Source organism: Nyctibius grandis, chromosome 2 (genome assembly GCF_013368605.1).
Source record: "Nyctibius grandis isolate bNycGra1 chromosome 2, bNycGra1.pri, whole genome shotgun sequence".
Taxonomy (NCBI): Eukaryota; Metazoa; Chordata; class Aves; order Nyctibiiformes; family Nyctibiidae; genus Nyctibius; species Nyctibius grandis.
The window spans coordinates 67592006-67618773 of NC_090659.1; the positions used below are offsets into that span (position 1 = coordinate 67592006).

General features: G+C 43.0%; 1 protein-coding gene across 1 annotated transcript in view; it reads right to left on the bottom strand.

Moving 5' to 3' along the window:
- Positions 1–460: 460 nt before the first annotated feature.
- The window catches only part of GPC6 (glypican 6), an 857177-nt gene continuing 830869 nt past the window's right edge, over positions 461–26768 (bottom strand). The window contains exons 8-10 of the mRNA XM_068425473.1: positions 10697–10833; positions 1107–1282; positions 461–663 (exon numbers count right to left, since the gene is read on the bottom strand). Of these exons, the coding sequence (XP_068281574.1) occupies positions 461–663; positions 1107–1282; positions 10697–10833 (516 nt within the window). The remainder of the gene's footprint in view (positions 664–1106; positions 1283–10696; positions 10834–26768) is intronic.

Here is a 26768-nt window from a genome sequence, read left to right on the forward strand (position 1 = left end):
CATTTTTTTTTTGTTCCTTTCTTGTCTTTTTTTGTTCCGTTGATACTCAGTTGAAATATAGCAGCCTTGAGTCAGGCCTGATTCAGAAAGAAAACTGTTTTCTTGGTTTCTCCCCCCCTTCTTTTTTCTTGTTAGGGAAAAATACACACTGTAAGATCCTTTTACTTTTGCAGCATAAAAGGAAATGAAGCTCAGAAAGTCTCCTGTAATAAAGGTGTGAGAAAGAATTCTCTCGAGAGTTGATACTGTCTTCAGAGATATCTGAAAAAAGCAGGAAGCAGTTCAGTCTGGCACCTGGTACTCTTTGGGAAAACAAAAAAAGGGAAGCAGGTTGCAGTACTGGTCGCTTCTCGTAGAAAACTGCAAGAGTTTGTGGCGTGGTCCGTTGTCCAAGAGTATTAGAAAAGAAGCAAGTTGGCTGTTTCTGTAGCTAAAACAGTTTCTCTGACCAGATCCAGGATTATCTCCACTGTCTCTGCAGTACGAGACTGAAGAAGATGACGAGCAATGTCTGCAGTGACCGGCCAGGCTGCGTGGCTGAAGACTCCACCTCTCTCCTGTCGGAGTCGACTGGTGGTGCTTCAGTGGTGATGAAATCAAACTCAGTGGGACAGATGTCATCTGTACAGCCGCTGCCGCTGCCCGAGCCGCTGGTTTCATCACCTGGCAAAAGGGAGTGAGGGAAACAACATGAGGGCCACAGGTTACAGCATTCATCCCTTTTCTTCATTCCCGTTCCACCCGGCACCCTGATGAGAATGAACACCTTGGGAATGGGAAAGTGTGGGTGCTGCTAATCTTCATTCAGTAAAGCACGGAAATGAAAGCCGCCATGATTTAATTAGGTGCTTAAAGGCCCTTCTGAAAAAGGACTAGACTGCTGGCATTATGGAAAGCCCTCGGTGCCTTGATGTGTTTGACATGAGATAAGCAAGAGAAGCAAAAGAAACAAATACATAACTGGAATTTCATGGGACAGATACAGACTGTTTTTTATGTTGTCAGAAGCACAAAGCACAAAGACCAAGGAAAGCCATTCCAACGGAACCAATTTATAAATGTGTTCCAAAAATATACTTATTTAATGACAGTTAATGGTTTCTTACTTGTATCCTGGAAGTTGACATCATTTCCATTATACGCGTTCTTCAGTTTGTTAGTCATGACACGTAAGGCCATGATTTGTTGTCGAATGAAGGTGTCTGGCCTTGTGATGTCCACATCTACTTCTGGATTGTTGATCTGGTTGGTCAAGCCATCGTTCATAATCTCAGGCAAGTATCTATATAGCAGGACGAATGATTAGTTTAAAATGCAATAAGTTTCAGAAATAAAAGACTGTACAGTAAATGCTGTGCTAAGCAATTTGACACTGATAACGATTACACAGTGCTTAAACAGCTCCAGTGAAACCGTTCTAAAAATACGGTTTTTAATTTTACAGACTCTAAAGGCTCTTTTTAGTAGCTCAGCTTCATGGAAAGCAGAAAGGATTTAAGCTCTCCAACCTCCTAACTCTTCACATTCCTCCCAGCACGTTCACTGGCTCTGCGAACTATGGAAGACGTTCACCAGCCAGCAGTAAGTCACTGCATGTTCAGATCCTCTACTGGTATGAATGGTTGCACACCAAATTAAGCATCTAACAGTGCATTCTTCTGTTTTTATTTCTTTCTGCTTAAAAATTATGAACTCCTTTGTTATATATAGCATATTTGTTGTTCTGAGATAGTTTAGAAGGCTATCTTGAGTCATTATTGCTCTCCTTGTTTAAAGGAAGAACTTAAATAATTTTCTTCTCCAGTTCTTCTTTTTTTGACCACTGTGAACAACAGCTCTAGCCTATCTGACATCCAGGCCCATAAACGGCATTGAGAGTTTACCAAACTCCAGTATTCTCTTTGATTTGGTCTTTATTCCTTTCAAATGGGCTATACTTGCATTTCCCATGTGCTTTGTGCATAACATATTTAAGGTATGGCATTTCCTATTGTCGTGGTTTCATTGGGATTTGGTTTCAGTTTGTGGCCAGCCATGGTGATCAAGGCCCTTAGCAGTTAAATCCAGGGCAGTTGACCTAGGCTGGCCCACAGGTGTATTCTATATTATTAACATCAAGTTCACTATAAAAAGGAGGGCTTTCTGGGGAGAGGTGGGGCTGGTTTTGCTCTCTTCTTTTATAGCATCCTTTTTTTTCCCCCCCTCATTCCCAATGATTGGTATTCCTGGAACAACCTGCTGCAACTCTGTAGCTAAGTATATGTTTGTGTGTTTTGTGTTATCATTGATATTGGTTTCTTTATTTTATTAAATCTGTTCAATTTTAACCCACAAGTCTCCCTCTTTTTCCCAATTTCCTTCCTTGGTTGGGGAAGGGACACGGGCTGAGAGAAAAACTGTTATTGTTTAGCCCCAGGTGTGGGCTAAATGAAGACACCTATCCATCCACACACCTGAATTTTTTATTTAGGCTCTCAGCTTATCATTTCTTGATTATTGCAGTAGAAGAAGAAATCTTGGTTACTTCTCTGACCTTGGCAAATGCAGTCTTGGGCTGCTCACAGGCAGTAAGTGTGCTTTTGCAGGTATCTCTCTCCTACAAAAGTCAGCCCATGCCTCCAATCACCTTATGGTAAAAGTCTTCATCATCTTTTGTTAAATATGCACACTTTGTCCCCTGCTGCTCTTTGTCCTTGGGGAAACTCTCCTTAATCTTTTTTTTTTTTACTTCGAATCTCTGCTAAAAATTATCTGTGTTTTACAGCTGCGAGGCTGACATTATTTCTCTGTGCTGGCATGGTATCCTGAGAAAATAGCGCATCACTGCTTCCCTGTTCTCTCTCATCTGTCTTTATCTACCCACTATCTTTGTCTCATATTTAGACTGCAAAGGATTTGGGGAAGGTCTACCCTTTGTTCATGTTCTTTATCAAGATATGATTTATTTTGTAATTAGTTTGCATACCAGGCTATCCTACTGATGTTTGCGGGACTCCTTGTGTGGGTATGCGCTCAGCCAGTAATGATAGCACAGTCTAGCTTACTAATGGCAAACTTTCATGATGCCTGGTACCAAATATAGTTTAAGAGTATTTTACTTTACTCTCACTTGTACCAGCACACTTTTCTATCCATATTCAAATTTGGCACTGGTGCTAGTGTTATGTTCATAATGGTCTGGAAAATAAATATACTCCTTAAAAATAAATGTGAAAGTAAAGGAGAAGAAAGAACTTTCTCTGCTGAAGTCATGGTTAAGGGAAAATAAGTTTTGTATTGCTTCTGGAGGTTCACAAAACAATGACTGCTTTGCTACACAGGGAAGGGTTTAGTCTCAACATAATAGGTATGTGCTTTCCAAGATGAGACTCATTTGTCATCAGTGGACTTGAAAGCTTACATGAGAATAATCCTGGGGGAGTGTGAACATATAAGTACAAAACATGACTGCCAAAAATACCCAGCCTCAAAATGTATGTCCTGTTGTTTCACTAGTACCGTAACGACAAATAACAATGCTGTAGGGATCCCATCCAGACTCCTGTGGTACAGGATTAACTATGGTGAGAATATAGAGCCACCTCTCCTAGTATGGAGGACTGCAGACTGCAGTGTTCTGAACCACCAAAGGCAGAAATTGGAAATAATTCTGCAGAGCTGCCTGGAGGCAGCAGGATGGAGACCTTGGCAAGCAGGGAAGCTCTAGGCTGCAAAGGAACAGCACCTCCATCTGTCTCATGTCTCTACAAATGAAATGGCTGCTGTAGATAAACTACTTAGCCTAGAATTAACTCAGTTATTTCAAGGTGCAGTTGATTAAAAAAAGTAAGAATGTAAGAATTGTCCTACCAGCTCAGAGAGGATGTTCATCTTGCCCAGTATCTTGTCCATGACAATGGCCATAGCTGTTATCAGCAAGAAGTGATTTGAAATCACTGAGTGTTCATGTGGATTGCTTTCCTTGTTTATGAAGGGTTAGCTGCTCTTTATTGCAAGCCATCCATGAGAAGCTATGGCTAGCTCTGAATGGCAGTTCATAGGCTTTTTTTGACTGATTTATGTTTGATTTCATTTTGTCTTATCGTCAATAATAAAAGAAAAATGTTCTGACTTCTTAGTAAGCTTTTCATATAGAGAGAATATGAGTTAGTTTGGAGACTTAAAGCAGTTAGAGAGTGCTCTGGTGTGTGCTTTTTATCCAAGTTCATATTCTGCACTGTGATCAGTGTGGATCTGATGTCCTTCTGAAGACCATCTAGCTTTAAATGGGTCAGCCCATTCAGTCGTAGGAAGTGATTCAATCAGTTAACCTGTCACACACTCCCTAGTATCTGCCTCAGGATCTGGTGTTCCCCAAAGCATTTGTGGTAATTGAGAGGTTAACCTTGCAGGAGAACAGTCCAGTGCACCTCACCTAGATGTGTTAGGGAGCCATACTGGATGTGAGTCACAATAAAATCCATTACCTTATGACAGCCTAAAGTTTACATGGATACTTAAATTCCCAGGCCTCTTGGCATTTAAGGCGTAAGAGCAAAAGAATCACAGAGACTGAGGATTCATCTTTAGGTTTATAGAGATACCAAAACTTGTATGTCTAAATGCAAGTGTCTACATATGAGCAGAGTCCCACTCTTGCCGGACCTAGTCAACACAAGATCTAGTCAAGACTAGTCAGGGGTTTATTCGTCAGCGGAGCGGGGACAGCTGTTGGAGTCCCATGTGCCTTTGGCCAGATGACTAGTTCATTAGATTTCATCTGCTGGGGTTTAGTTGCACAAACATAGACATCTGGTGCTATTTGAATGCTCTTGGTTATTCCTCCTCTTCTCGTTACTAGCCCTGAGAGGTGTGGCTTTCCCATAGGTCCTGCTCCATATCTACAGGCTTGAGGGGGAGATCTTGTACATCTGGGGCATCTAAAATTATATTGGATGTCTTTCTTTAGGCAGCTGAATTGAGTCTTGAGTGTCACTTTAGCCACCGGGGGATATGCTGCTCGGTGTCCTGCTGCCACTCCAGTAGGGTTTGAATATCCCATAGGTCCAGTGTCGTACTTGCCAGCTCCATGAAGGTGTCTTGACTATTCAGACCATCTCACATATCAGTAGATAAGTGTGTCTGGGCAGTTGAAAACTGCCTCATTGACTACACTGACAGGATTTTGGGGCTCTCTTCAGGCACCTGAACATTGGTGATTTTTAAAATGCTCTAGCAGTTCTTGCCAAGGCTCTGGTCCAGATAGGAGGTAGTGTCCTGTGTCATACTCATCTCAGACATGCTGGAGAGTCTCAAATGACACTACTCTCGCTTGGGCAACACAAATGACTCCTTATTGTCTCACCCACAGGCATCTATATTTAAATGCATGAATTTACATGTCTGAATGTGAAGATGGATTCTGCCCTCATTACAGAACTAGTTCACCTGTTTCCTCAGGGGAAAAAAAGAAGGCAGAAAAGCCTATATAGAATGTAAATATCTTTGAATTCTTTTCCTTTCTTGAAAGGACTGGTACAGATATGGGAACACACAGCCCGGGGTGTTTCGTGAACGACAGCCTCTAAGAGGCAGCCCGGCACATGTTCTGACAAAAGCATTTTGATGTGTGTGGGGTAGGGTTAAGTCACATCGAATAGGAAGCCATGTCTTGGGACCACTTTTTGACAGAAGATTTGTTGCTGGCTGGGCAAAGTTGTTGAACACAGCTGCTTTTGCTGCAGTTCTGTAAGTGGAGCCACCCTTGTGAATTTTAAGCTTTGCTGCTGCTTCTGCTCTTGTTAATGATCTCTTTGTACGCCTGGCCATTACAAGAAGTGTATGCCCATTATAAATGAAAAGACGACAAATGCCAACCTGAATCAGTGTCTGTTCTTTGCAACCTCTTAGCAAAAAAAAAAAATTAGCTTTCTTAGCCCTTTGAGTATAGAGAAGCTGAACAATACTGTTTGTTTTCTGCTGTTTGCTCCTCCTCAGCTATATCAGGATTTTAGTGTAATTTACATTGTTTTCTGAAATATTAATGCTTTGTGTTCCTCTTAGCCTTTCCACAGTTCTTGCTTGTCTCTGCAGACACAACAAAGATGTCTTTTGGCACATCACCGCCAAGCACCACAAAGCCTATTTAAAACTGCTTTTTTTTTTTTTGTTAGTATCCAGTTAATGTTCCAGAGTGTCTGCTTCCTTTTCAAGTCTAAATATGACTGATGAATCTTTCAGGTCATTTATATAAAGGCTGTAGCTATGAAAAAACAGCATAAAAGGAGGAATCTTCTGTTTGTTTTTTTTTAAAAGACATCTGCCTTAAAGGGCAGCCAGTGTTCTCCATATTTTGCTGCCGTAGCAGCTGCTTACAGTATGACTGGAGCATCCCACCTGGGCAGTACCGGTATTTTTCCAGGTGCACAGAATTGTAGGCAATAGAGTACAAAATACAGCACAGGCTTACTCAGGCTGGGCTGGTGGTAGGCAGTCACATCTGGTCCAGAAAGATAAGTGCAGTGGAAAATTGGGTTGTTTGGCTAACTAGATCACCTCATCTGATCCTGTTTGCTCAGGAGGTAATCCCCATAGGATATTTTCAGTTTGTGTTTTTTTTTCCCCTCCATCTTGGGGGAAAGCTCAAGCAGACAGAAGGAGAGGGAGAAAATGGCTCATCTGCCAGTTTGTTGGAAGGAAGAAGCTGGAAAAATGAACTAGAGACATCAGTTAAGAATAGGTAGTTTTCGCACTTACCAAGAAGTGTTTTATTCACACTTTCACTAGTGGTGCTAAATGGTTATCTTTGCCTACCTCCAGGTAAAGGACATTCAACTCATTCTCATTGCAAGCCTTGCTGGTCAGCAATGAGCAACTTTCCCAAGACAGGTACTGATCTGATAAGTCTTTCTTCCCACCTGAATTTCACCAGGAATTAAAGGCTCTCTGCTGGGAAAGTAGGCACTCACCTACCTATGGCAGGAGAAGAAAATTTCAGGCCAGCTGAGACTCTATGCTGTGTTCGTTTTGGTGAAATACCTCGTAGTTTTGAGCTAGACATTGAAAATTACTGTGTTCATTTTTCCTTTTATTCCTTACCTTTCTCTACTTTTTTCTCTGTTATAATTACTGTCTGTCTCATATATAATTCTATTTCTTCTTCGTTGTACTTGGAAGAGTGATGGGTTCCTCATGGAAAGGAACACAGGTCTCACCTCTTCCATAGATTACAGCCTTTCAGACCTAAAACATATTAGTAGGTCTATAGTCCTTCTGAGCATGAACACCAGGATGATAGTGCATGAGCACAATGTCTCACATGGGTTGGTTGAAATGAGTTGGCTGAGTTGGTTGGAGCAATTCAAGGTTCTTCTGGCCATCAGAGTGGTTGCAGATTTGGTTACTATTCTCACTTCAATAAAAGTCACTTATTCATGGGCTAATACCTTGGATTTGGTTTGTCCTAAAGGCTGAATTCCACCATTCTTGGGAAAAATTCCTTAACTTCTGGAGAACATCTATTAGTTAAGAGGTTATCAGCTTTTGTTAAGAATTTATCTGCATATAGGGAAGGAGCTAAACTTTTAAAGTTTGTTCTTAATGATGTTTTTAGATCTTAAATATGTTTAAAAAATCTGTCTCTGTGTAGCTCGCATAAGAGATTAATTCTTTAAACATAAAATCATGTTCAAGTTCTTTTGTGAATACAGATATGATCGGGAAGTCCTGTTGGGCATCTCTCTAAAAGGCACTTTGTCTGAAGTAGATATTTTTTTTTTTTAATATGGACTTTTCAAATAAAGGGATTCATCCACCATATAAATGTTTTCCCATTTCCACAGCACTTGGTTTCTACCTGATGTGGCCTGATTAAAATCATTCTTCTGACAGGATCAGCAATGAGCCAAGTGTACCCTTCCAGAACGCCAAATGGATGACTCTGTTACCCCATGATTATTCGTGAATTGGCGACCTTCATTTGGTGACCCAGTGTCACTGTAAATTAATCATGGTAGCAAAGTGATATCTGGGGAGTGTAATAACCACAAGTGACCTTGGTGTAATGCCTCTCTCAGAAGAAAGCCTAACTTTCATTTTCTGTGATCTCAGGTTCGTAACTCTTTTCCCCTGCAAAAGCAACATCGAAAGGTGATGTGTAAAATGAAACATGAGATGTAATGTCTATCTGTCAATTCAAAGTTTCTAATTCTTTATACCACCACAGGATATGATCAAAAACGAGCAACAATCTCCTTTCCCAACAGCAGCCAACACCATGTTGTCTTCTTAGTTGCAGGATTAATGTCTAGGACAACAAGACATGGCTAAATTTCCTTTTTTCTATTGTGGGCTGTTGTCATATTCTCTGGAATTCAAAATTCAACTCTTCATATAGCACAGGGGTGCTTATGCTGGGTGACACAGTGAATATTGGCCAGATTTTGCCACCCTTGTTCTTGCAAACTAGCATTTGATATCAGATACTAATCAGTATGATCAAGGAAACATTTATGGTTTTTCTTTATGCTGCAGTAAGTGTCCTTGTTCACCAGCCAAGAGGTGATTTTGCGTCTAAAGCTAGTTAGTTTCAATATTATTTTCAATATAATTTCATATACAGGCCATGGCATTCTGTGGTATCTCTGTAATTTATTACTGTTTTCTCCATCTGAAGTATTTATTGAATTCTGTTATTAAGACTATGACTATACATTTCCTCTATGAATGGATGTGAAATAGAAACTGGATAGAGGAGCAGTGGCTGGGCTTGCTGAAACCATATTTTCAGGTAATACTTTAAAGCTGTGATTCCACATCCAGTGAAATGTCTGTGTTAAATTAATCTAGGAGATTATCAGCAGAGGACAGCTTTTCTGAATGGCTCCAGAACATTAATCTCAGAAGGCATCATGAAAATAACCAGGCTTCTCACAAGAGAAATACTGCAAAAGGAGGGTGAAAAACTACATGCATAAAATGCACCTCCATAACTCCCAACAAATGTGGAAGTTGTGCCAGACCCTTCAGTACAGGAGCAGAAGAGAGCTCAAAAGTATTGGTGAGATGTGGCACAAACACTAGCGTCAGTCACGGAAACTGTGAGGGAAATTAGCAGGTTTGTCTGAAAGCTCTTTTGTAGAAAAAGTAACATATATCTCTTATTAATGCATGCATCCTGATGTGACGCATGGCATCCAGCTGGGAGGCCTGGACACTCCATTTAACTGCTGCAGCACACTGGCCTGGGGTCATAACTTGCAAAGCCCAAACCGACAGAACCAGACATTATAGAGGAAGATGAAACCACATTTTTATTTCTCTCTTCACACTGTTCCTTTGTGATGAGTCCTGTAATAGCCAGACACTCCTCCTAGGTGTCTTTCTCAGAGTCCCCACGGGCTTTCTCTGGATCTGGGGCTTAGGAACTGAGCAATGACCCATGCGTTTGGACAGATTTGTTCATGTGCATCTCAAAGTGGGTTCAATGGACTAGCAGCATCCCAAAGAGCCTCTGCTCTCATCTGTAAAATGAATTATTTTGAGCATTACGTAGTAAGGTTAGGGTGTGTGTTCAGTGCAAAACCTCCCCCTGTAAAGCGTGCTCCTTATAAAAATGGTTAGATGATGGGGTGGATGCAATCTAGCTATGTATCTGTCCATCCATCCATCCATGCAAAATGGCATTTAACAGGTTTGTGAATTTTTTTTGTATGGTGATTTATTTTCACTGAACTTTTATATTTTATGTGCTTGTCTCACTTTTTTGTTGTGGTTTCTTTTTGTTGTTGTTGTGGGTTTTTTTGTTATTGGCTCATCTTTGTATTCTGGCTTCATTTGTATCATCAGGTAAAAGGACAATAAAGATTCCAGTCCCTGAATGGCAGGAAGTATCACTACTCTCCAGATTCAGTGCTCACCAGAAGCTCAAACCACTCCTCCCCAAAAGCACAGGCTACCGCTGCAGACTTGAAACCTGGCTGCCCCTGGCATGGTCCTTCAGCCAATTCCCCTCCCTCTTTCTCAGCAGGGATAATCAGATCCTCTTCTCTGTCAGCTGGTGAATCCACACTGGGACCTTCGGAGACTCCTGCTCATCTGCCCGCTCCAGCCCTGCCACAGCCAGAGCCAAACAAACCTCAAAATTAAAACTCACAGAAAACTGATCACAAACAAGGGCAGATGACCACAGTATCTCTGATGAAGTAACATAAAGTCAAGCCTTCTACACAAGATAAGTAGGAGTGTTACATTTATTCCCTGCTGGCTATTTTTCAGGTTTTTTTTCCCCAGCAAATAGCCCTAAGCTTTGCCAGCCAATAGCAAATAGAGTTGAAATTCCAATTTCTGTTTCATCCCAGTATGATATCCCGAGAGTGCAATTGCTTCACAACCTGTCAGTCCCAACACAGGGATGCTAAATGGAGCTAAAGAGCTCTTTGAAACCTCAGTATAAATTACTCTTCTGGAGCCGAACCAATGAACATTTTCTGTGTTCACATGCTGACATGCTGTGCACATTTACCCTGACTCACACTCCGGCTTTAATGGCACCTTGACAATAAGTAATCTCGGCTACAAGCTGCCTGTGGACGACTGCTTGTTCTCCCCATTTCTGTTTCGCTCCTATAAACAGTGTTGTGAAATGCCCTCAGTTTCGTGACTGCTCCGGGCCGGGTGGGGATTTGGACCGGGTGCAGCACAGAGGGGTCCACCTCACCTTGCCTTGGTGTGGCCGTTCCAGCAGTCCTCCTCGACTGACGGACCGGCTGTCACTCGCTCATCCTTGCAGATTGTGTAGGGTAATGTCGACCAGAACTTTTTAGAGAGCTTTAGCTTTTCTTTAATATCTGTTACCTGATTAAGAGACAACGAGAGGGAGAACAGGTTAAAAACATCAGCCATGCTAACTATTGTCTTAAATACTATGTTGTTTAATTCCATAATGGTGATGATGGTGGAGGTTAAAAGGCCTGAAGGTGCTAAAACTTAAATTCCTGTATTTACGAGCAAGGCACTCAGCATTTGGGCTTGGAGAGTACAAATATTCAGTCACTTTTTTCCATAGGCAAGACATTAATAAAAAGCATGTTACATCTTGCTCTTTCTAGTCTCCATTTGTCTAAGGTTTTCTAAATATACAACTTTCTAAGAATTAATATGCCTCACAGTCTGCTGGAAGTAAATTCAGTTAAACCGTGTACATCAGATAAAATGTCTCACCCACAAACTTGGTCATGGCTTAGATAAATATTATATTTAGAGCTACATGCGCAGGTTTTAAAAAAATTATGCAGAGCTGAGCTGATGTTGAACTGATTTAAGATACACAGGCTGAATACATTGCAGTACATTTGGATCTCAGTAACAAAGAGAAGTTTATGTACATACATGCATGCAGAGACTATATATCCATCTTTGCTGTTAGGTGTAGATAAATATCTGTAGCTGGATACAGACTTCACGTTGAAGAAATGTTGCGACAGTATAAAAACAGTTTCTTTACATTATAAACTCCTTGAACAATAATTTAATTTGGCATGATTCAGGCAGCAAGCAGGAACAAACTGAATCTCCAGCATCAACTTAATAAATAAATGGCTAAAATGTTATCAGTTCTTGTTTTGCGTTTGGTTTACTAGAGTGGAAAAATCTACAAGAACAGATAGAAAACACAGACTACAAAGGATGAATGGTGCCACTGTTGTTCTTATGGAAACAGATGCATTTCACATTAAGTTGTAATAGGATTTAGGGGAGCTTGTTGAATAGCTTTCAAAGGAAATCGCCAAGCTTTATTCTTTAAAAAAAAACAAGAATAAAAAAGCTCTCCATTCTTCCATTCAGTTTTGAGATTGGCTTTTAGGTTGTTGAGGTACAATATTGTACTTGGCTATTTATCTCTTTTATCTTGTGTTCTGAAGACATGAATGATAGCTCTCCGAGCAAATGGTCCACACTGCTTTGCTGTGCTTAAACTCTGTGGAATGTCACTTTATAAGCCAGGAGATAGAAACAGCCAAGGATGTCATTTCAGAAGCACCGTCTGCATTTTCATCTGTAAGAAGTAAGTAGGACAGCATTTAGTTGCATGAGTTGTTGACAGTGTTTCTTGCCATGACAGACACCTTATAAATCTCCACCACACCCCTTGCCAAGCCCTAGTTGCTTTGTTTTCATATGAGATACTAGCAGCATTTGCAAGCCTTAAAAGTCTCAATAGGGGAGCCATGTCAAGCCAAAAATTAAATTCCAGTTTACAGTCCATGGGCAAGACTTCAGCAGAAGTGGGAATGGTCTCAGGATGCCTGCTCTTTCTGATGTCTTTGGTCCATGGGACCATGGTCTTTGGGCAGATAGCAGCCTCTCCTCTTCCCCTTCCACCCACGCTGAGGGTAAAAACCCCAGGGTCCGTACTGGTACAGCTAACCAGCTCAAGAAAGTCAGTTAAACTGTCCGGTGTTCATGGAGAGGTGTGTAAACTCCTGTTAGGCCACTGTGCAGTAAATCAGATAGAGAAATCACAGAATCACAGAATGGTTGGGGTTGGAAGGGACCTCTGGAGATCATCTAGTCCAACCCCCTGCCAAAACAGGTTCACCTACAGCAGGTTGCACAGGGTCGCATCCAGGTGGGTTTTGAATATCTCCAGAGAAGGAGACTCCACAACCTCCCTGAGCAGCCTGTTCCAGTGCTCTGTCACCCTCAAAGTAAAGAAGTTTTTCCTCATATTGAGATGGAACTTCCCATGTTTCAGTTTGTGCCCATTGGCCCTTGTCCTGTCGCTGGGCACCACTGAGAAGAGTCTGGTCCCATTCTCTTGACACCCACCCTTAAGGTATTTGTAAGTATTGATAAGATCCTTTCTCCATCTTCTCTTCTCCAGGCTAAACAGACCCAGCTCCCTCAGCCTCTCCTCATAAGAGAGATGTTCCAGTCCTCTAATCATCTTTGTAGCCCTCCGCTGGACTCTCTCCAGTAGTTCCTTGTCTTTCTTGAACTGGGGGGCCAAGAATTGGACACAGTACTCCAGATATGGCCTCACTAGGGATGTGTAGAGGGGGAGGATAACTTCCCTCGACCTGCTGGCCACACTCTTCCTAAGGCACCCGAGGATACCATTGGCCTTCTTGGCCTCAAGGGCACATTGTTGGCTCATGGTGAACTTGTTGTCCCAGGTCCTTTTCCACAGAGCTGCTTTCCAGCAGGTCAACTCCCAGCCTGTACCGGTGCATGGGGTTATTCCTCCCTAGGCACAGGACCCTACACTTGCCTTTGTTGAACTTCATCAGGTCCACTCTCTAGCCTGTCCAGGTCTCCCTGAATGGCAGCACAGCCTTCTGGTGTATCGGTCACTCCTTCCAGTTTTGTGTCATCAGCAAACCGGCTGAGGGTACACTCTGGCCCTTCGTCCAGGTTATTGGTGAATAAGTTGAACAAGACTGGACCCAGTACTGATCCCTGGGGAACACTGCTAGCTACAGGCCTCAAGTAGACTCAGCACCGCTGATCACGACCCTCTGAGCTCTGCCATTCAGCCAGCTCTCAATCCACCAAATCCTATAGAAAATGCAGGAGGGAGAGTTTATAGGGAGGAGGGTCCATTCATATAAGCTAGGGGAACACGAGAGTCAAAGCGACAGATTTTCTCATTTATTGCTTGTGCCTGGATAACTATATATACAAGCAATCTGATTGATATCGGTGATGAATAATTGGTTTTCAGAGCAGTAACTTTCTTGCTATCTGGACGTTATTTTAAGCTATTCAAAACTCAGATGTTTAGAGTTATATTCAGATTTCTACCATAATCAAATTACAGCTGGTGCTCAAGGACTACAGACTTCTGTTTTGAACCACAAGTGAGTCAACACCCCTTGTAAGGGCTGTAATTTGGAGTACAAACCTTGTATTTTCATAGTCAGCAAAAGAATGGAGAGAGGTTCTTACAGCTCACATGCTGTATAGGCTCTCCAGATACTCCCTGAAAATCAAAACGAGGACTCCCATTCCCCAGTCACTTCTGAAGATATTAATTGATATTTACATACTCTATATGTGTACTGCACACAGACAACAAATAATTAAATTTCCTAACAATAAACATTTTTTTTTTTGCATTTCAGAAGTGCACCTGGTAAAGTAAGCTGGTCTTACTTTACCTAGGCTTGTTGGTAAATGACAGCTAATTAAATCTCACAGACATTCCCCAGAGGTGTCATTCCCATTTTAGAACCTGGCAGGGAGGAAGACATTTACATGACTCACAAAAAGGAGCAATAGCAAAAATCAATACAGATTAGGGACAGGTTACCATTTGCAGCCCTCTCCAGACGCCTCCAATGCAGATGCATTTTAATACTTTTCATGCCTCTCAGATATCTCCCTTCACAGCTGTCTTCCCCTCCCCATTGCGTTATTCCACCATCGAGATTTAAACAACTTGTGGACTCAGCCTGCAAAGTCTTGCTCTTCCCCACTGTGTGACCGGACCTCTGTTAACCCTCTCAGCTTTTGGAAGTGGAGTTTACACATCTGCCTAAACAGGTCCTTGAACCTCACTCTGAGACTGGTTTTCTGGAAGTGCAGTGTGGTTTCTCATGGCCTTGAAAGAGGAATTATGCACACCAATTGACTGACCTCCTCTTTCAGGGAGTAGCCTGATGGCCACATTCACTTCTGCATGATGAACATTCGGGTAGGCAATGACTTTGGAGTACTTTTAATGTAACTTTAAATGCAGAATAGAATTAGGTGATGAAATGCCTGCCATGACATGTAAAACTTTTGCCTGTGGGTTTTGGTGGCTTCAGTTCTGGGATCTCCTCAAGGATGACCACAGAAAGTCTCTTATTAGTCCCCATGGTTACGCATGTTCCTCTGTACAGCGTTTTGATCACTGCCGGCATTTAAAAGATATACAACAGATGTACAGTCCCTTGAAAACTAGATAAAAGCCACTAAGGATTCAGTTAACATTGCTTGCTTGTGATTTACGAAGTCAGACTACTGTATCCCCCTAGGGACCTGTGGCCTTGTAAATGATTTCTTGGTATTTCCTATTCTTTGAATTAAAGATTAAATTTCAAGCTGGGTTAGACTTCTGTAGAAACATTTAAACACAAGACGTATGCAATTTTGATGTTTTACATATTTCCTTTCCACTTTCTCTAGCAGAGATTTATTCAGATTAAGACAGCTGGATCTCTTTGGCTGTAGTGAGCCTGACTTTCCCTAGATATCTTCCTGACGTAGCCCCTGATATTATATTGAACTACTTTTTTCAGCTGCTTTGAAGGTACTAAATTTGTCTCAAATTGCAATACTTTCTCTCTCATAAGAAAAAGGAAATAGCAAAAGGCATGCAAAAAGTTACATTTTTAATTTATTGGAGGATATATAGAAATGGATATTAAAATAATCTGGCCTTCATCTATAATTGCTAATAGAAGAACGGCATTACTATGTAGGTGAGAAAAGTTAAATATTTGCATCATTTGCAAAGAGAAATTCATATCCAGAGTGATGGAAATGGTATAGTTACACGCCCTACATTGAGAAATACAGTTCATTTATTATTTCTGCCACTGACTTCTTATGTGACCGAGGCAGTCATGTATGTCACACAGTTCCTCAGCAGAGCTTGGAACAGCACCCATGAGTTCAGTTCCAGTCCTACCAGCGTGGCCTCAGTTATAAGCAGGTAAATAAAGCTGACCCACATTTCTGTCTTCTTTACTCACCTTGCACTCCAAAGTAAAGAAGCGAGCTAAAAAGCAAGCCCATCATTTTAGCAGGAATCAGACCTTAGCATTCCTTGTTGTAATTCAGGACATCTGGATAAATCGAAAGACTCACCAGGATAATTCAAAAAAACATTGAAAATACCACGCAAAACTAAAAGTGAGATGACTACATTTTACAAGGCATGAAAGATCCCAGCACTTGCTTGTGAAGTGGGCAGCCAGTTGCCTATGGAATCCACTTTGGTTTAATTTCTGATGGAAACATGTTTCTTTGGCAGGGGGATAATGTGCGCTTAGAAGCAATGGGGACCAAAAACCAAATTTTAAAAGTGAGGGCCCTAAAAAAAATTTTTAAAAGCAAATTCCCCTTTCTCCTCCCCCTCCCTTGCCAAATCCTCTCCTGGTAAGTCCATCTCATAGTCCTTCCAGATTTGTCATCCCCACCAATATAATCCCAGCTCTCGCAGATAGAGGAACATCAGAAGATGCTAAAATACTGTTCAAAGATGGTGGAATGCATCCAAAACTGACTCAGGTTCAATGCAACAAATGAAATAATATGGAGTCTTGCTTGTGTTAAGAGGAAATGGCTCTCATTAACCTTCCTTTCTTCTTCCTGATGTTTTTGCATTGCATTTTTTCCTTGTTTATTCTGAAATTTGGGAAGATTTTCCTTTTGAAATGCAAGCAGAATATTCAGCTTGCCTTTCTGTCGATACCTTCTCCCTGGGGATGCTCAGAAACACCTCAGTGCAAAGTCCCATTGAGAGTTAAGCCTTTATGCCTTGGAAAAATGTACAAATGTTTCTGGCTGCTCACCGGATATTGCTTGTCTGATGTATCAGGATGCCACTCTGGATGACGTACCGTGGGTTGGTATGTGGCGGCGTAGCCACTTGGAAGATGTTTCGAGTGGATGCTTGTCACGAGGCGCTGTAATTTCAGGGACTTCAGGCTGGATATGTATGTATCCTACTGGTGTGTTGCACTAACAGAACAGCTACAGACAGCGAGTAGAAAGAAGCCTGGCATGTCTTAGAGGAAAGACATGAAAGAGGCCATCACAAGCCACATTTGTGTCTGTATAGTTTCTTTAGTCACATACTCCTTTGCTCTTTAATTCACAAGCAACATTTAACTAATGCCACTTCTTCATGCTACATTATTTCCAGGTGAAAAAACAGACAGTTTTCTACTGTCTGCTGCTTGCTTTGCCCTAGATGTGCTTAATATACCCAGCCATGCACCCAGCACCCTTGCAGTCTTTATTAAAAATGATGTAGAGTTCACATAATGATGGGCAGCTTGATAACAGATTTATGCATAGGGCTCATGACTACCTGAGCCGCGTGTGGGATGGTGAAGAGCATGCCCTTCATCACAGGCATGGCCAGGTGGGAAGAACAAACAGATCATTACCATCTGATTTGTGTTATGCCGTACCAGCAGAAAACTGCGCCGGACTTCCATACGTCAGTCAGTATTTATGTCCATTAGGGGTATAATCTGAAAGCATTCTAAGACTAATGGCCAACAATTTGTTTAAAAGGACTAGGTCAGCAAGCACATATTATATACTGTTTCTAGCTGGTTGGTATGTTTATGTCTCTGCTACATGTGGGTGTCACAATCAGGGCAAGAATCACACATCACAGGCAGGTTAGTACAGGACAGCAGGATATTTTAATCGACACAGAGTTTTCCTTGTAAACTGGGTTTAATGAAAAGCAGTTAACTTGAACCCCTAAGTTTTAGGGGCTGCCTCTCAAGAAAGACGTGTCTCCTGTATGTCCTTTGCTACATCTGCCAGCTTCATATAGATGTTTCAGAGGCACTACAAACTTATGTATAAGTAACTGAACTGGGCTTCCTCTATCTCACCCAGGTGTTTGAATTTAGCTAATGAGGATTTCTCTCTCAGAGGTTTTTTTAAGGCACCTTTATTTCTGCACTGATTAGCTATAGGGAGCTTAGGTGCATATTTTTGTTTAGAACAGCTCATTAGGTGCCCAAAATGTCAATGCACACAAGGTACCTCAGCGAGGATGACCTGCTTTGATTCAGAAGAAGCGAAGCAGAACTTTATTTGCTCTATATGGAGATTACTTTTTCATACACTATATATTTCCACACTTCCTCAAAAAACAAACTTAAATGCCGAGCTGCTGCCGAACCGCCACGTGCTTTATCACGGATTATTTTCCAGCCTTTTAGAAAGCGAGGTGCCTAGGGCACGGGTTCGGCGGGACCTTGAGCTTCGCGTCGCCCCAACTGCCGGGGAGCACCCCGGATCTGGGGGGGCCTGGAGATGGCAGTGTTGCTCAGGCTTTGCGCTGCTGCCAGCGCCTCCGTCGCGCACCCGCCGTGTTTCCCAGAGAATAAGACCGTAGATTGTTCCACTGAATATAAAAGTGACAACCCTGTTATTTTAAACTCCAAAGTGACAGGCTGTTATTTTAACGAGGTCTGCCAGTGCCAAGGTTAACCAAAGCTTTATTTCCCCTACAAAACGTTAAGGCTGCGGTTCTATAGAAGGGGGCTGTGAAATTTTACAGTTATTGATACTTTCTCAGAGCAGATAAGTTCTGAGAATTTCACCTGGGCCTTCTCGTGCAACAAATGCTTTTTGTTTTTTCACCTTTTTTTTTTCTAAATTTGACTTTGTGACTTTTAATGGTCCAGAGCTTTACCAATAACTGCCTGGTCATGATTCATGTTTCTGCACAGAAAAGCAGATGACAGATCTTTTAATCAAGAACTAACGCCTAATCCCAGTTATAAAGCACAAATGGGCGCTTGGGTAATTTGTGAAATAAAACAAATGAGCTAGGCAACTTTCCAAAGCAAGACTTTTCTCACCAGGGTATTTTAAAGCAAAATGAAAGCATTTTTTGCTCTCATTGTCTCTAAGGGCTATCCACATCTTTGACAAGAAAAAAGTTAAGACCTTTAATAACAGTAAAGAATGACTATTAGCCCTACTGAATTCTCAGACTAACAGATATATAACTTTAGAGAGTTAGGGTGGACTCAGCTCCCATATTAATACTCCTACACTTATGTATATACGATCGTAGTATAGTCCACAGCAACTTGCCATTGCCTCACTTAAGTTTCTAGTGCCATTTGAGATGCCCGCAGTGACCTGGGCAAGTCTCCCATACATTGTGAGTTATGTGCGACCGCCTGGTGTACTGTCTGGGATGACCTAGTGGCATTTTGTTTCATTCAGCTTTGATCTAAGACACACATTTTAAAGCAATCCAGGTTGCCTATTGCATGTTTTTAAAGGAAAATAATTTACAGGTCTGCATGAATGCTGACTTGCGCTTGCAGAAGCCTCCTTGCCATCTGTGACCTGGCAATGCTTGTGGCACATGGCATGTTAACTGGCTCCAGGGGCAGGTGCCATTGCTCGTGTGAGGGGCTATAGTGTCACGGCTCAGAGCTGACAGCCCCGTGCTCAAAAGTGATACAAGCAAAGTGAGCATGTGCCTTGTGGCACTGCTGTTTGTATCTTAACGCTCACCTGGAGACCCTACCTCCAGCAGTCTCCACAGCTCTGCAGATAGCTTAACGCTGCCTCACATCATCAAATGGAGACTCTTTTTTTTAATAAAAACACCAACATTATTGCTTACAGGCAGGTAGAGCCTGACACCAAACTCATCCCACATTCAACATTCATTTTGGCTGGGGAGAGTGGAAGGGGAAGAGCCTGTCAAATGGTGGAGCAACCTGAGCTGAACTTCTACTCCTTTCCATAAATGTGCCCATTTACCCTCGCCCTTGCTCTTGGCTTGATTTGCTCAACCAGTCCGCCTCCTTAAGTAGGTATGTCAGGCCAAGTTCACTGCACTTGCGTCCCCGGTAAATAAAAACATTGCTTTTGGAAAGTGGAAGCTACTGGCAACATCAGTGCCCTGAAATGGAAATCTGTAGGAACTTGAAGACTCTTTCCCCTTTCCTGTAATACCTGGGAGCAGTGCTAAAAAGCTGGTCTATAAATCTGATTCAAGGAAATCCAAAGTACTGGGAGGAATCAGCTTTTTATTGCAGATAAGTATAAAAGTAGCACTAGAAATATGCAGAATCTTGAAGATAAGATGCCAGAGGCTTTTCTGTGGCAAGGCTTAGCCCTTAAGCACTGATTCTTTGCGAACAGTCCTTCATCTCTCCAAGCAAAAACGTTAATCGCTAATGTAAACAATTACTGATAGACTATTCCAATCTTATACAGACTTTTATTTGTCCTGAAAGTGTTCATCTGGTACGTAATGAAGTGGCTGTTTCTTCTCTTAAAATTCAAGGGTTTACCGGGAGCTGCGTGTGTTATAACAGACAAGTAGTTCAAGCCTCCCAACAGCTGTGAGAAGCGCATGACTTCTAAGGGCGGCAAGAGCTGGGATACATCCTTTCACAACAGAACAAGAAGGATAATTGTACTTCATACTTGAAGTAGCCTTATATTTAACTTCATTTCTTCTAGTGGTTACTTCTTGACACAGCTCCACTGCCTTCCCAACTGAAGAAGCTCTCAGTGAACACTCAATGCCTTGAAATAGCTCAAGATTCAGCAATAACATGCCAGCTACCCTGGCAGCTGTTTCTGGGGCTTCTGACCTTCCTCTCCTTCAACCACGAGCGGCACATCCAGCTGTTTACCCAGAGTAGATAGAGCCACGGAGAAAAGGCTGTGCTGAGGTGGCCAAAAATACAGAAAGCAGAGAAATATGTAAAGCCAGCGTATGCAAGTGAGAGCTTTGATGAAGGATCCACCCTAAAATGCTGAAGTTACTGTACACTGTCATAAAATACTTGAGATGCCTTCCACACAGTGTTAAAACCAGTACAGTTTTCCTATGGACTTCAGGAATCTTTTGGCATTGTCCGTTTTTCAAAGTCCGATTACCTTGTTTTTGAGGGAATTTAGGTGTAAAAGCACCCGCTCTTCCATGTCTGGCGTTCGTATGCTGCAAAGTGATTAATTAATTAGTTAATCAGACTATAGAACCTTTCTCAGCCCATTAAACCCTAATTTTAAGGTTATTGGAAATCTGTTCCCTCTTTTTTTTCCACACGCGCTCCTAGGAGAGAGCCGTACACAGATCTCGGTCCCTCAGAGCACGGCTTGTGCAGCCGGCGGTGTGAACCCCCGCCTCCCCCGAGCGCGGAGGGCTGGGCGGTGGGACGGCGGGCAGGGCCGGGGCACCGGGCAGGTACCGAGCGATCCCACCCCTCCGCGGGTGCAGTTTTGCAGGCTCGTCAGAAGGTGTCGGCGTCTTCTCCGCCTTAAAAAGGGACGGAAAGGGGGTGAGGGGGAAAGGGGGGCGATGAGCCAAGGTCCGGGGTGAGAAGGGGCTGCGTGGGGGCGGTGCGTGGGGAGGCGCGGGCCGCGGCGGCGGGAGCGGCAGGGAGGGAGGAAGGGAGGGAGGGAGGGAGGGAGGAAGGAAGGGAGAAAGGAAGGAAGGAAGGAAGGAAGGAAAGAAGGCAGGGAGGGAGGAAGGAAGGAAGGGAGGGAGGAAGAAAACAAGGAAAGAAGGGAGGGAGGAAGGAAGGGAGGGAGGAAAGAAGGCAGGGATGGAGGAAGGAAGGAAAGAAGGGAGGGAAGAAGGAAACAAGGAAAGAAGGAGGAAGGAGGAAGGAAGGAAAGAAGGGAGGAAGAAGGAAGGGAGGATGGAAGGAAGGGAGGGAGGGAAGGAAGAAAGAAAGGAAAGAGGGAAGGGAGGGAGGAAGGAAAGAAGGAAGGAAGGAAAGAAGGCAGGGAGGGAGGGAGGGAGGAAGGAAACAAGGAAAGAAGGGAGGGAGGAAGGAAAGAAGGGAGGGAGAGAGCGAGGAAGGAAGGAAGGCAGGCAGGCAGGCTGGGACTGCCCGGCCCGGCATCCATGCCGGTATTCAAACCCTCTCATCATGTGGGGGGGAAGGTCAGGCCCCGCAGGCTCAGCCCCAGGGAGGGCAGTTACGAGGAGTAAGAAATTCGTGCTGGCAAAATGCTGTTCTCCGCATGGTAACCTGTGGTGTTGTTTAACCGGAACACCCCACGCTCACAGTCACAGGATGCAAACTCCTGCTTCCTCCAATATTATGTTTTCATTTCATCCTGGATGAATGTTTGGCGGGTTTCCCTCCCTGAGTGGTTCTGGTTGCCAGTCATTCAGCTTAACTGAAACTAGAGCTTGATTCCAATGGCCTGGGTATTTGCATTCTGGATTATTTTAATCCAAGTATCAAAATCTAAATATTACAAGTGATGAATACATATAGTTGGGAAAGAATCACAAGTCAGTGTAGAGGCTTTGTGGCATTGCGTGTGCTGATTGTGGAGATGTGGAGTCCTGTATTTATTTTTTTGTCAAATTTTCTTTCCAGACTGTCCAAGGAAGATGCACAATTTCATTGTCAGAGTTGCTTCAGAGATGAGAGAGGATTCAACAAATTGGTGTTATATCACATGCAAATAAAATTTGCTAAAATGTCTAAGTCCAAAATAAAAATCACAAAGTATTTAGAATGAAAACAGTAATATTTTCAGAGGCAGAAAGGTTTATCAAAGGATTTTTCTGGCAAGGCAAGGAGGCTCAGCAGGAAAAGTGCTTATCAGGAAAAAAATCTGAGTCAAAGAGAGCCTTGTACTGTAAATCTACTATGTCAATATAGTAATGACTTCCATTGCCTTCCTACTGAGGAGAGGGTGGGTTATCTTCTGCTGATGGGGAGTTGCACTCTCTTGTCCTTTCATGATAGGTTTAAGTGCTCCAGTTACTGGATCCTAACAGAACAACTGCACACAGCTTCCTCAGGGCTGCTGGAGACTCAGGCAGACGTAGGCAGGAGACACAGAGATTGTGTATGGGTCCAGCTATCGCTAGTGCTTAAGGATCACTCCAAAAGAGGGATAAAATTTTAAGTCCAGTTTGAAGTAAAGCAAAGTAATGAGGTGTTCTCATAAGATTTTATCCTAAAGCAGCAAGAATCTAATGAGACTAATTGATTTCCTGTTTTCTGCCATGGCTGGGTAGAAAGTCATGAATTTAGTTATTCTTGCAAGATTGGTGTTCAATCTATTCCTAAATCACTTCTATTTTTTGGTTCGCTTTGAAACTAAAAGTGCTAGGACATGCATATATCTGGAATCTGGAGTCTGAGCCTCGTGACTCGGTGAGCAGCATGAATTCAAGGTGCACTGCTCACCTCTGCCATAAATTCAATACACTCTGCAAGACCCTTTGTGGAATCTAATCTGGACAATTTAAAGAGCAAACACCGACAGAGAAATTTTGTATGAATAAGAATGGGCACAGAAGCAAGCACTTGAGGCATACTGGGTGAATCTAAATGAGCATGTGTCTGTCCCAGAGAGTTTTCGTTCCAAATAGAAAAAGAGAGAGCAGAAAAGAATACCCCTGGTCTCTCTCTCTTTATATATATATGAAACATAACTATATGCAAAGAAAATTACTTGAAATCAAACAGGCAGTCACTGGATAAGCAAAGCATTACTCCTACATCTCTAGCACCTTCTTTATAATGAAAAGTTTATTTTCCCTCCTTGGGTATTGCTTTAGGTAATAAGCCTCACCACTCCTCCAAGGATATGTCTGCCTAGCAGTCATGACAATATAGCATAGTTCAAGTATATTCATAGAATCATAGAATGTCCTGAGTTGGAAGGGACCCACAACGATCATCGAGTCCAATTCTTGTCCCAGCATAGGACAACCCCAGAATTCCCACCACGTGTCTGAGGGCATTGTCCAAATGCTTCTTGAATGCTGTCAGGCTTGGCGCCATGACTGCTTCCCTGGGGAGCCTGTTCCAGTGCTCCACCACCCTCTGGGTGAAGAACCTTTTCATAATACCCAACCTAAACCTCCCCTGGCATATCTTCCTGCCATTCCCTCGAGTTCTGTCACTGGTTGCCAGGGTGAAGAGGTCAACGCCTACTCCTCCACTTCGCCTTGTGAGGAAGTTGTAGACCGCAATGAGGTCTCCCCTCAGTCTTCTCTTCTCCAAGCTGAACACACCTAGTGACTTCAGCCGCTTCTTGTACTGCTTCCCCTCTAAACCCTTCACCGTCTTTGTGGCTCTCTTCTGGACACTCTTTAGTATCTTCATATCCTTTTTACACTGTGGCGCCCAAAACTGCACACAGTACTCAAGGTGAGGCTGCACCAGTGCAGAGTAGAGCGGGACAATCACCTCCCTTGGCTGGCTAGCGATACTATGCTTGATGCACCCCAGGACACGGTTGGCCCTCTTGGCTGCCAGGGCACACTGTTGGCTCAAAAAAATCAAGCAGGTAAATACAGCATGCAACTAGACTTGGTGTTACTGCTCGAGTATTTATTGTGGCTCTTCGGCAGGCTTTGTAGGTTGCCATCCATCTCCCTGCCACTGCAAGCATGCTGCTGGCATCCGGGCACTCTATGTCACTGAATTGCTGAGAGGGGGACACACCACTTTCTGGATGCTGTTGAGTGAAAAGGCCCGAGTCGGGCAACTGTGGGCGTAAAGTTGATTTTGTCTCGCAGGAGCGAAGGGCAAGCACCAGCCTAGGGCTGGATGGGAAGGTAAGCGAGATGGAGCTGGGCAGAGCAGGAGGAGGTGAAGCTGTGGCCCCTGCTTCTGATGGCCTGGGAAAGGGGAAGCAGCTCTGTCTGCTGCCCCGCATGTGCTGGGTGGTGGCAGCAGCGACATCAAGCCTGCCTTCTGCTACAGGCACAAGCGGCAACAGGCACCGACCATCTTGCTGTGCCTGCCCCTTCCCTTACCCTCAGTGCTAATGCAGGAGGCCCCTGCATCACAGAGGCTACAGAGGGAGGGCGGGCTGCATGGCTCTGCGGTGACAAGGATGCTGTCACCAGGGCATGCGAGGCCCAACCGCTGTGCGGGAAGGTGCTCTGCATCTTCTGGTGTGGGCTGGTGAGGGCAGGGTGGGTGGTGAAAGCAAAGCTTCAGCACCCGAAGCAATCAAGCGGCAATGGATATCTAGGGAGTTGCTTCACAAAGAACAGTAAAATATTCGTGTCTCATTCTTCCCTCAAAGCCCAGGCAATCCTTTTGCCTGCTCTTCACAGCTGCCTGGGAGCACAAACAGGTATAACCGAGCGCTGCCAGCTGCAGAGCTGCCTATAGCCACCCCTCTTGATGGAAGCGAGTAGCTGGACAGAAGATCGATACTTGCTCCTTGCGCACAGGCAGCTTAAAAGCAGCCTAGCCTCTGTGCCAGCACCCTCAGGACTGAGGCAGCTGCACACTGGTTATTTACTTGTTTCTTTTTCACAGTGCCTTTCCCACCCTAGCCTGCTGCTGCGTTTCAGCAAGGATTCATGCAAGGCCACGCTAGGCGTTCAGCGATCACGAGCTGTGTTCCCACGGTCGTCAGTCTATCCTGAAAATAATGACATTATAAAAGTAACAAGTGCTGCAGTTTATTTGCCTCCAAAATCTAGAAGCTTTAGAATTCATGCTTTGGAGGATTTAGTAATAGTCACAAAGGCTGGAAAATTGGATTTGTTTTACCATAGTAGTGAAGACTGCAGATTTTAAGAAAAGCAGTTTCACAAGATACGGGGTGAAAAATCTAGAAAATTTGCAGTTTTGTCTATAAAAACTAAACCCATACTTCTTTACAGAGTAGAAAAGACTCAAAATGGAAAAAATACAACCCCGCAAAGGGTAGTGTCACAAATGAGGTAAAGATAATAATAGAAACATTCACATTTTCTGTCTATTTTAGCTATAGAAACAGTGATATTTTCCAGTCTAGAGTTTTTCACCAGACAGAAGAGATTACCCTCACTGAGTCAAAGCTACAGTGATACTGAATGCATAAAATATAGGCCACTGCCTGAAGTATATTTTCAGGAGCATCCCATAAGGATCCTGAGCTTCACAAACTCTTTAATTTCTTATCCTGCTAATTGTTTCGAGAATGTAATTTGAAAAGCCTGGGATTTGGTGACATGGAGTAGAAAAGGGCCAGGAAGGTATTGGCACAGGGTGGAAGTGTTGTAGCTACCCCCTCATAGGAGCAGGTGTGGGTATGTGTGGAAAGATCAAAACCTGCCATCTCTGAATTACCTGTGAAAGACACAAGGCTGACAGAAAAGAAATACGATTTTTGGCAAGGGAGTGGGAAAATGCCCCTTCTAAAATCTTTTCCTCCAAAGGGCTCAGAGCATTTTGAGAAGTTAAACTAGAAGGAAAAATTATAAGGACTCACCTAAAGTCTAAACTCAGTTAATTGTTTTCCCCATCAAATTGTTCAGCAGCAGTGACGAGGCTGTAATTTATAACTCATTTTTCAGTCACTGCAAATTTACTTCAGTACTTCCCTGAAAATTCCTTGACAGTAATTTATGCAGGCCAAAGTCATAGTCTGTCAAGTGTGTCTCAGGCTATCACACTTCATCTGTCCATCAAAGCCAATAACAGTAGACACAGGGAATTTTTGGGGAAAAAAAAAAAGTAAAAAAAAAAAGTAGTAGAGGAACAGAAGTCTTTTATAATGAGTGAGATAATGCTTGGGATAAAAAAAAAAAAAGATGAGAATGTGTTTCAGACAGACTATTCTGCTGCTATCCACTGCTCTTAAACCTTTGCATATAAGAACAGCACATTCCTAGAGGGGACCTAGTGTTTGTGGAGGAAAGGGAGAAAATGTACCATTGCTCTCTAATGTACAAATGCTCAGAGAGGGGTGGCTTGAAAAAGATTAAAAGCCCTGTGGAAAGAAACAGCCCAGCACCATTTTTTCTTTATTTAATTCCTATGTACAATGGAAGAAAGAACATGAAGCAAATACAGTGTTCAAGGAAAAAAAAAGTTATACTTATTAGCATGCCTTTTATTCTGCACTGTTAACATCTTGCTGTTGTGTAAAAAGATTGCCACAAGGAAGAACAAGAAGCAGGAGAAGTGTAGAATCCTAATTGAGATTTCCATCCTAAGCAAAACACCATGATGATTGCTCATTCATTTGGCATCCTCCTCTCCCTTAGTCAGCACTCTGAATGGCAACATCGTCCTGTGATATTTCTGAGT